At 54.0% G+C, this 10,543-nt stretch overlaps 1 protein-coding gene across 1 annotated transcript; it reads right to left on the minus strand.

The window, feature by feature from the left end:
* Positions 1–425: 425 nt before the first annotated feature.
* On the minus strand, positions 426–10,247 carry R3HCC1 (R3H domain and coiled-coil containing 1). The gene is made up of 9 exons (XM_011378989.2): positions 10,231–10,247; positions 7,901–8,096; positions 7,327–7,454; positions 6,913–7,050; positions 5,615–6,212; positions 4,475–4,647; positions 3,174–3,244; positions 1,774–1,869; positions 426–741 (listed from the first exon to the last, which is right to left on the minus strand). The coding sequence occupies exons 1-9, from the start codon at positions 10,245–10,247 to the stop codon at positions 605–607; spliced, it is 1,554 nt and encodes a 517-aa protein (XP_011377291.1). The 3' UTR covers positions 426–604.
* Positions 10,248–10,543: the final 296 nt, after the last annotated feature.

Raw genomic sequence — 10,543 nt, forward strand, 5'->3', positions numbered from 1 at the left:
CAAAGATGTCCTTGCATCTGTTCCTATGAAGGAGGCAAACGCGGCAGACATTTCAGATTCCACCTCTTGGCTTTGTTCATGTTTATTTCCGTGAAGTGCCCCTCTGTGGTCTGCAATGGCAGGAAACATTAGGACAAATCGGGGCGGGGTGGGGGTGGGGGCACCCTCAGCACTGCCATTAGCCTGCAGCCACTCTGCAGCTCACAGCTGCAGGTTAGGACACACATCTTTTGAAGGGAGACCTGGCAGGTGTCAATCTACCCCCCCAAAGCTGGGCAGGCTCCGTGCAAAAATGCCTTCGAGGCCTCGCTGGAATCTTCCAGGCCCGTCTCCTGGAGTGACCCATCTCTTCCATAGCCCCAGGTCTAAAATGGGAGACAAACAGCACCCCCTAGTGTCCCGCGGCAGACCACATTGTGAAGCAATCACATTATAACAACTTCTAAGTTTTTATTTTTTCTTAACTTCTGGAACTAGACCAAACTGAAGCCCACCATGCCCCGCAGTGACAGGCCAACCAGAGTGCTGGCTGTTCTGGTCCCTGGAAAGGCTTGTGGTGTTGGGGCACCAGCTTGTCCTGGGGTGCAGATCCAGGCTGCCCCTCTCAGGACCCCGGGGAGGTGGGAGAGTCCACCACAGGCCGTTCTCTCTTCCTGTGTTGAAGCCCCAGGGCCTGGGCCACCAGCCTCCGTGCCACTGCTGTATTTGTCTGTGGTCTCTCCTTCGCCAGATGCAGGAGCTCTAAAAGGAAAGCCCCATGGGTTGGGGACTTGAATTCAAGGCTGTAGCTGCCTCTCCTCCCAGTGACACAGTGGCCCCAGAGGCCATCTGAACCGACCTCTAAGACCAGCTGTGCCCACGATGTGGCTAGATGCTAGTAAGAGGGGGCCCACCTAGGGCTCCCGACCCCTGCGGGGTCCTGACCTATCCTGCCACCTCTCTGTCCCCTCCGTTTCTCTACCTGCACAGGGATGAGAAGGAGTCAATCCTGTCCACCTGCCTGCTTTGTAGGGCCCTTTGGGAGTGAAATAAGTCAAGATGGGACACACAGAGCTCTTAGAGTGACAGGATATTTATTGTCCCCAAAAAGTATGGGACAAAGGCCACATGAGCCACAAGAGCATGGATGACCTCAGTAAGCCTCTTCTGGGCCAGTTTGCCGGCCGCTGCTTTGCAGTCACAAAAAACTGGCCTCTAAAAGCTCCCAGCCTGCTTTCTAGAAGAAGATGGAAGGGGAGGAGCTGTCATTTATTTGGCACCTTTCGTGTGTCCCTCGCCTCTCCCGGCAGGTGTGCCAGGCTCTTTTATTCACTCCTCCAGCCTACTCTGTATGATCTGCTTATTTTACAGAGAAAGAAACCAATCCACAGACATTAGGTGACTTGCCCAAGGTCAATTTAAATAAATGACAGAGCCAGGATCACAAGGAGGACTGACTCCAAAGCCCCAGCTCTTTTCACTCCACTGCAAAACATGGTTCCCATGGCCTTACAGAAAACACCAAGCTTCTCCCTGAGCAACACTGGGCAGAGGTGTGAACAGAAGGGCAAGCCCAGAACACAGCAACTGGCAGACAGCACTCCCTGTGGGGCCCTCCTTCCCTCGGTACTCCCAGGCTCCCTGGGGTGTGAAAGGCGCACCCCACTTGCCACTGTATCCCCAGCAGCCTAAGCAGAGAGCTGAAGGGGATCGAATCACAGGGAAGACACCACTGCCTAACCACACACTTGCACGCACACCGGCCCTCCCATCGGGCCACGGCCGCTTCCTTACTTGGCCTCTGCAAGGCCTTCAGCTTTGACTGCTTGGTTCCCTGCGTGAGGGGCCGGATCTTGAGCACTGAGAAATCCTTGGTCAGGGCTTCAGCAGCTGTGGGAAGAAAAGAGATCTGGGGCCATCCTCTCGTCTTCCCAGTTAGGCCCCCTCGGGGCCCAGGAACACATGTATCACCCCAAAACAGTTGCAGCTGCTTTGTGCACCCATTCAAAGCTCGGGGACCCAGCTGCCCCGACACCACTGTGGCTGGGCGAGAGAGTCAAGTGCTGTCTGCTCACCCCGCCCCGGCCCCGCAGGCCTGCAGGGGCCCCCTGTGCTCTCAGGTAGAAAGCCCGCATAGGACCCGGCTTCCACCCTCCGCCCTGGGCTGGTTAGCACAGGAGAGGTGGCCTCCTGCCTTCTAAGGCTTTAAACAAACTACCTTTTCCCCGACTCAAGACCATCGTGGGGCGCACGCCCTCACGCTGAGTTCTGCTGAGACATGGAGTACCTGGGCTATTTACATACGCAGCATGTCAGAGCTCAGAGGGGTGTCAGGTCCAAGCCTCCCCTTTATAGATGAGGAAGCTCAGGCCAGGACATGACCTGCTCATGTCACACAGCTTGGCAGAGCCCAGAAGTCAGCCGCGACCAGGCCAGCCCAGTGCTCATTTTTCCTATCGCGCTGGAGGCCTTTGGGCCCTTCCCACTTCTTCCCTTTCAGTCAGCTCCCCCTCGGTTTGAAGCCCCGACTGTGCCCTGGTCCCTCTACTCCCTAAACAGCACCCCTTCCCTCAGGCTCCCTTCAGGACTGGGCCCACACCAGCTATGACCTCTCCCAGCTCCAGTGTTCAGAAGCCAAGCCAAGAGGAGCAGTGGGTTACTCTTTACAGATACGCTCAAAGTGAGCAGCGCTGTGGCAGGGGCTGGCTGACACCCCCGGCTTCGACAGGGCGGGGCTCTGTAACCTTGAACAGACCACAGACATTCTGGGAACCTCGGTCTCCCCATCTGTAAAAGAGAGGTGATCTGACCTACTTTTTGACAGTATAATGAAAACTGAATAAGAATGCATCTGCTTTCTTATTCCATAGAAAACTGCCAGTATTTGAATGCCTTTGACCTATAAAAACAGCGCTTTCATATGGTTTCATTTAATATGTGGAAATACCTAGGGCTTGGCCTGTGAATCCGAAGCCTCCGAACTGAAGGCACAAACGCGAAAAGAAAAGGCTGTGAGCTGCCTGGCCCAGCGCCTGCTCTGCTCCCTGGACTTCGGGATTCGGGGATCGGGAGCGCAGGCCCCACCAGCCCACCTGCACCCTGGACATGGGTGGTCCTCCACCCAGGGAAACCAAGGCCCCGTCCCTTCTCAGGGAGTCACGGAAAGGGCCACGCCCTCCGTGAGGCCGTCTTACCTGAGGCCAGGCAGGGAAAGACGCCGAGCGCATGCGTGTCGTCCACCCACTGAACCTGGAAGCCCTTCTCTCTGGGCCAGGGAAGAAGGGACAGAGTGGTTATGAGAGTGAATGATTAAAACCCGTTCTGCTAAAGGGTGTTCCCTCCCACCTCCAACCCTCAAATACCATGAGTCCAAGACAAGTTCCCATCTCCTCCGGGAAGGAGACAACTATTTGCAGCAGACCTCCTTTGCTCATCAAGTGGGTCCCTGATCCCCAGCACTGAAAGCCAGGGCTGGAAGAGCTCGTAGAGCACAATGCCGTGGGGGAAGAAGTCTCCTCCTGGCACTGCCACAGCCAGGCCAAGGGTGTGGGTGCCGAGGCTGGAGACTGAAGAGTTATGTGGTAGGGACCGGGGACCTAAAATACGCACATCAGTGTCACGGCTTCCGGTCAACTTTCTCCCCACTGCTCAGGAAAGCACCGCTGAGTGTGGGACCCTGGAGAGGCCAACAGCCGTTCCGGGTCCCCCAGCTGAGGAAGTCACCGGTGGCCCCAGTTGGCCACACCTTCAAGGGTCAAGGAGCAATGAGCCCCTCATGCCCCACTCAGCTGCCCCTTCAGCTCTCCCCCGGCTCAGGCTCTGGGAGGGCAAGGTTTGGGGAGCAGTCAGAAAAGGGGGCTGTGAAGAAAGGGATTTTTAGAAGCTTAAGCAGGAAAAGAGAAGGGAGAGTAGAGAAAGAGAAATGAACATTAAAAAAAAAGAAAAGAAAAAAGAGAAAGAGAAAAGGAGAAAAGATTGGAGCTGGATAAAAGGAATTTGGGGAAACGGGAAAAGGCTTCTGTCTCAGTATACCCCTTTGGCTCTCATTTCCAGCCGGCCCTGCCACAGAGCACGCAAGCCCGGCTCAGGCCAGAAACGCCTCCTGCACGGACATGGCTCTCAGTCTGTGGCCTGGCTGGGTGGCGGGGACATGGAGCAAGCTGGAGTGGTGGGCTACCTGCACCCTGTGTCCTACGGGAGGGTCCCACGGGGTCCTGGCAGGCATGTGGGCGTGCGGGGGGGCAGGACCAGGTCGAGGGCCTGTGGAATGTGTCTACAAGCAAAAATTGGTCCCGTCTCCCCACAGCCACAGCCAGCAGGCTGAACTGCCCAGAAGGATAGAGCCCAGAACCACGGCACCCACTTTCCGCCTTTCTTTCTGCAACACTGGGTACTGGGTGAGGCAAGTGTCCCCAACAACAATGGGATGTCCTAGCTCCATTCCAGAGGGAGCGCCCCACCTCCCCTGCCTCCTTGAAGCCTCGATGGCACTCACTGGAACTCGGAAAATGCTGCCAGCAGGTCCTCTGTCTTGAGTGCAGGCTCAAAGTCATAGATCTCCACCACGTGGGCCAAACTCTGCTCTCCAGGCAGCTCTTCTATGAAGGAGGATGTGTCCACGTGGATCTTCTCTACCTGAATCTCCTTCTCAGTCAGGTTGGCAGTGATCTGGGAGAGAGCACAGCTTTAAGCAAGGGGCCCTCTGACACGCAGGGCTCCCAAAACTGCTTTCAAAATCACACAGAGTCCTGCAGGCCTCTGGGTGGGCAGAGAGGAGAGGGCCAAGGGTGACTTCCCACGGGAGCCACACCTGGCAGGAGTCTAGGAAAGGTAGCATAATGGCAGACTGGGCTGGAAGACAGAGAAGTGTGAGTTCTGGGGGAGGGAACTTACTTTATGGAGTCCCCAGTGGGGGACTGGCAGTTACATTATGTTTCATAGAATCCTGAAAACTTTATTCTACATACCTGCTTTATAGATGAGAACACTGTAAATCAAAGAGCTAAGTAATTCTGCCCAGACATGCACAGTCAATGAGACAGAGCTGGGCAAATCCAGGATCTTTCCTTCCCTCCTTCACAATGTGACACTAAACAACTTATTCTGGTCTTCATCTTTCATCTATAAAATAGCAATAAAAGATGCCCGCCCTCCCAACCAAACACCACAGCCAGTCTCAGGACAGGAAATGAGATTTGTAAGACAAAGCTTCAGCAGAAGAATTTTCATGACCATATCTGTAGCCCCTCACAAAGCATTCCACATACATCCTATCTACGTTACCTTGTGAAATAAGTACTATTATTGGCTTTTCAGATGAGAAAACTGAGTAGCAGAAAAGCAAAATGACTTGCCCCCAGTCAAAGAGCTCCTACGTGGTTGAGCTGGGACCCAAATCCATGCCCCTGACCCCATATCCTGAGCCTCCGCCCCTCCACTGTCAGTCCCGACTCTTCTGGACAAGGCTCCTGTGCTCCCCTATGCCTTCTAAGGAACCTCTCCCACCCAACACCCAGCCCTGCTCAGCCAGCACATGCCCTGCCCATCCACACCAGGACCCTTGGTTCCTCATCCACCCAGGACTGCACCCACCTCACTTCTGCCCTCCCTTTGCCGGGCTTAAGAGCCTCATCACCTCCTGCAGCAGCTCACTGGAATCATCCTCAGAGCAGCTGCCAGGCCCCTCCTCTGCCGCTTCCTCCTCTTCCTCTTCCTCCTCTGCCCCCAGGCTCTTCTCCAGCTCACTCCCACGCCCCTCTTCCAAGACCAGCTGCAGACTGGACCCAAGCTGTGTGGCCGTCTCCAGGCTGTCTCCTGTCTCTGAGAGGCTCCCAGGCCCCGAGGGCTCGGTGCCCGACAGCTGCTCTTTCTCACAACGCGGGCCCCAGCCCTTTAGGTCCTCTGTCACTTGAGTCATCAACACAGGGCGTTCCTGATCAGAGCTGGAGTCCCCAGCACCAACATCTCCAGGCTCTTCCAGAGGCCTGCCACCTGGGGGGTCAACCTTGAGCCCCGGGGTGGGGGATAGTGCCGACTCTTCTTGCTTGCGCAGTATCCGGGGCACATACAAAGCCTGGTCTGGCTTGCGTCGTCCCCGATGCCACCGGCCGGCCCGCGCCTCTCGGGGACCAGCAGCCGCTCCCTGGTTTGAAGTGGGCTGAGGACCTCGGTACCTGCTGGGGTGGGAGGCAGGAGGGCGGCAGGGGCCGGAGAGTCCATCTGAGGTGGGTAACCTGGAGTGGGAGCAGACGATCAGAACAGTGCCTGGGCCCCATGGAAAACGATGTACTGGATGGAGCTAGCTGCCTTTCAGCCATGAGGCTCTCGACTCAGCATTAGGCAAAAACCAATGCCAAAATGACCCTCGAAAATGCCTTAGGAAGGCATCATGGTGGAGGCTGAATGAGCGAACCCAAAGCAGATCTCCCTCCAGTGTTTAAACCGAGCTAGAAACAGCTGAACCTCTGTTTATGTGCCAGAGAAGTACTTGCATTTAGGAGCCATGTTATTAGAAAAATATTAAACTCTAGGATCATAGTCATTATGATAAGGTCCTGTGAGATCACACAGAAACGGATGACTGAAGGCTCAGGTGTGCTCCTCACATTCCTTCCATGGCCTCTGAGGCACATGCTCACTGAGAGGAATGATGGGCAAACACCCTCACTGCTTAAATTGCTCTCTCTCATTCTCTTTTTTGGCCCAACATGTATAGTTGAATTTGCTAAATGAATTCTACCAACAATGCACATCTACTCCACTGATGAAACAAAAGGCAGCATTGACTTTAACTGACGAAGAGAGAAAGAGTCAGCAGCCTGGGGGGTTCCTGGCTCTGGTTCCCTGACAAGCTCTCCCCTCCCAGGGGCTGCCCAACTCATTCACCCACCACAAGGAACCGCACAGGGCCTTCCAAGGTGGAAGGATACACACCTGACATCCAGGTGACAGATGACCGTCCTCCTCTTCCAGCCCTCCCCAACAGAGAAGCTGCTCAAAAGATCAAAATTCTCTGCTGTTCTATGGATCAGGTACCGCAGGCGACTGGAGAGTGGGGGGAAAAGAAGTACCCTGCGAAGGGACGGGAAGGAGCGCTGAGCAGGGAGGGACTCCACGTGCAGCCCCTGGGGCCCCTTCAGTTGTAGGGTGATGCTCAGAATTACACAGGAAAAAATATAGCCGGGAGAAGCCAGAGGGCAGATTGTTAAATCTAAAGGCCAAGGTCAGAGCCAGCTGCAGGCCAGTGACCCTGGATGCACCACTGGGGAAAGGGGCAGAGGGGACCGGGTGCACCCTGTCCTTCCTAGCTGCAGGGCGTGCCCCTCCACCATCCTCGTCCCAGCTTACTTTGACAGCTGCTTCTGCAGCAAGAAGCGGTCCAGCTCCTCCTGGACCTGGTGCACAAAGTCATTCTCGGTCGGGGAGAGGAAGACACCGTCCAAGCAGAGAAGGGCCAGGGTGACAGGTGGAAGAGCCTGTAGAGCAGACGGCCAAGGCCCGGGTCAGAGAACGAACCTCTCGAGCCACCCCAGCCCCGCAGTGTCGGTGCTGCAAGGGACTCAGAGACATCGTGGCCCACGTTTCTCTTCCGACAAGAGAGAAGCAGGCTCAGAGATGGGGAAGGGACGAGCCCAGGTCCCCAGGCACGGCAGCAGCGGGGCACGGGAGGGGCTCCACGCCCCTGCCTCAGCGCGCTGCCCCCGCACCACGGCGGGATGCTGCGGGGCGCTCATGCCCGTGCTCCGTGCGCTGCCCCGGCCTCGGGACTCTCGGCCCTGGTGCGGAGTCGGGGAGGCGGGGGCCGCCTCGGGCCTGCTCGGCAGGCGCAGCTGGCCCTCCCCTGTTCCGGAGCTAGAGGTCCGGAGGGTGCGAGCCGGCCCCGAGGGAGGTGACCTGCCCCCGGCCGGTTCGCCGCACTCACCGCGACCACCCAGCGCGCAGTCGCCGCCCCGAGGCTCCCCAGAAGCCTGTGCGCCCCTTCGCGCCCCTTCGCGCCTGACCACCGTCCGGGCCTTCGCGGAGCCGCAGCGCCCCCGCGCGGCCCGGGGGAGGCATCGCAAAAATGGCTGAGGGGCGTGTAATTGAGGTTTTTTTTGCCCGTGAGCGCACACTGTGTCCTAGGATCAGTTAAATCCAGACAACACTTTTGAGTGGCACCTATATACTAGATTGCGCGGGTACCTGACTTTCCGGTTCGTTGTCTTCTTCTCTAGGGAATAAAGAGAAAGGTAGTTTTTGGACACTCTGAATTACCTGAAGAAGCTGTGGCGAAAACTGTGTTCATGGACAGCCTTCCTCTGAGAGCTTTGTTTTTGAATGTGTTCAACTCTTCTATCACGGACCAGCTCTAAAGAATGTATTTCTCCACCTTTTGCGAATCACTGCCCTTCGTTGGCCCTCATTGATGGAACCTGCGAAGAGGTCCAACCCACGCCAAGGGGTCGCTGACAAGGTGTACTAGTCTTGTGGGTAACAGCATGGGGAAGTCACTAGCATAGTGATTTGCAGGCCATCAAATTATACTACCTTGCCACGTTCAGAAAAAAGTCCAGCACCCATCTTAAATAGGGCTTGAAATTCTTGCCATGGGACAGCCTACGAGATGGGCTCCAGTAATCTAGAAGACCAGAGTTGAAATTCTCATGTTCCCTGAAAGATGCTGAAACGTAAGCCCTTGATCATCCTGAATGCAGAAGCCCAGAGCCACGCAGGGTCCTGAGCTAACAGTCTTTAAAACCAAAGTTTTGGTACAGAAGTGGGACAGTCTGAAAGGCCCTGCAGTAGGATATGGACAAGGTCAGAGGGACAGCGTACCTGCAAAGGCCGATGAGAGAAAATGCCTAAGAGAAAAATGGAGAAAAATTAAGATGCATTTGCTTTCTTGCAATTTTTTCCTACAGTATTTCTTTAAAAGGTGGTAGTATTATATCAAATTTATGAAGATTATCTTTCCAATGGTGTTTTTTTTTTAAGAATAAAAAGACTAAAGACGGGACTAAATGCAAAGACAACTGAGGAAGTGAAGTCATGAGCCTTTTGGGTGTGGGGAGGACTGATTGTGAGAGAAGATTCTGAAGGCCCGACGGATCCCCTGCCCTCAGCTTTTAGCCTGGAGATGCATCCAGCTTCTGTGGGGCAAAGGGTGAGAAGGCAGCAGGAAGAACAGGGACACCCATTTGGGTTCTGATTCCGCCAGCCCCACCCACATTCCACGCTGGCTTAAGTGAAGTAGGAGCAGGCCTGAGAGAGTGCTGGGTGACTGCACACTTGCACTGTTTTTTCTGACCAGCTTCCCTGACTGGGAGGTGTGAGGCTAGGAGACAAACCCTCTTAGCAGCTATGGACCAGATACAGCCTGGAAGAAATATGCATGCTGACTCAGAAAACAAAGGCCCAACCTCCTCAGTGAAGTGGCCACCTCTCCCCAAAACAGAGGGACAAACCAAAAACTCAGGAAACAAGCACGCCCCCACCTCTTTAGAGCTGGTCCTTAATAGAGGAGTTCAACACATTCCGAAACAAAGCTCTCAGAGGAAGGCTGCCCATGAACCCAGTTTCCACCACTGCTTCTTCAAGTAATTCTGAGGCTGAACGGAAAAGAAGTGTCAGCACTCAGACCTCCACTATGGGATGCCTAGTAAATGATGAAGGGGATCAAAGCACATCTATCCACACTATTTGAGGACAAATAGCAGGCGAGGATAGAATGGTCCCCATTCAGAGAAGAGTAACTAGAACAAAAATCAGTACAAAGCATATGCAGAATTTCTACAGCAAAAAAAAAAAAAAAAAAGGAAAAAGCATAGCAGGAAAGAGAGGATATGAGTGTATTGGAATATTCTCTTGGGGAAAAAGAAGAAAATTTCAGTTAATAGCTACTTCGCATTCCCAAGGAAATCAAAGTAAACCTGATTTCCACATCACAACAGATAAACCAACAGACTGAGATGAAAGAGAACTATCAGAGCCACCAAAAGATATAAAAGAGGCAATCACGTTCATCATAGAAGCAGCAAAAACGAGAGCCAACGATGCTGAAAACAAACCAGTGGCACGGAGGAAAAGCTTGTGAAAATGAAGATAACTACCATTTACATAAAGCTTGCCATATAAACTGCACATATTTAAGCTTTGCGGCAGCCCCTTCAAATGAAGATTGTTACCCTTATCGTAGGGCAATAACCTGAGGTTTCACCAAGGGCACCCAGCTACTAAGGGCAGATCTGCAAATCACTCAAATCCAGATCTCACCTCACTGCCATACCCATACTCCTAAACAAATCAAAATTAAGATTTTCCACCTTTAGAATGGCATTAGAATTGCTTTGACACTGTGGCCAGTAGCCAGACACAGAAGTCGGGAATTCGATAAATTAGATGAATTGGTCAGTTAGAGAAGCATGCTAGATGTGCATTGTAGACTTTGACCTAAAACAGGAGATATGATTGAAAGATTATGAAAAGGTCGAGTGCAAGGGACATGGGGTTGCAAACAGTCCCGTCTGAAGGGAAGGAACTAAAGGCCCCTGCTGCCATAGTGACCCTAAATTGCAGCCCAGTGTAC

Source organism: Pteropus vampyrus, unplaced genomic scaffold (genome assembly GCF_000151845.1).
Source record: "Pteropus vampyrus isolate Shadow unplaced genomic scaffold, Pvam_2.0 Scaffold350, whole genome shotgun sequence".
Classification (NCBI taxonomy): Eukaryota; Metazoa; Chordata; class Mammalia; order Chiroptera; family Pteropodidae; genus Pteropus; species Pteropus vampyrus.

Bases quoted from the DNA above. Each gene is read 5' to 3' on its own strand.
- R3HCC1 (XM_011378989.2), bottom strand. The intron at 6,213-6,912 runs GTGTGTATCCTT...CTCCCACTCCAG, and splicing joins ATCTGTCACCTGGATGTCAG to GTTACCCACCTCAGATGGAC. The intron at 4,648-5,614 runs GTGATGAGGCTC...GCTCTCTCCCAG, and splicing joins CCAGTGAGCTGCTGCAGGAG to ATCACTGCCAACCTGACTGA.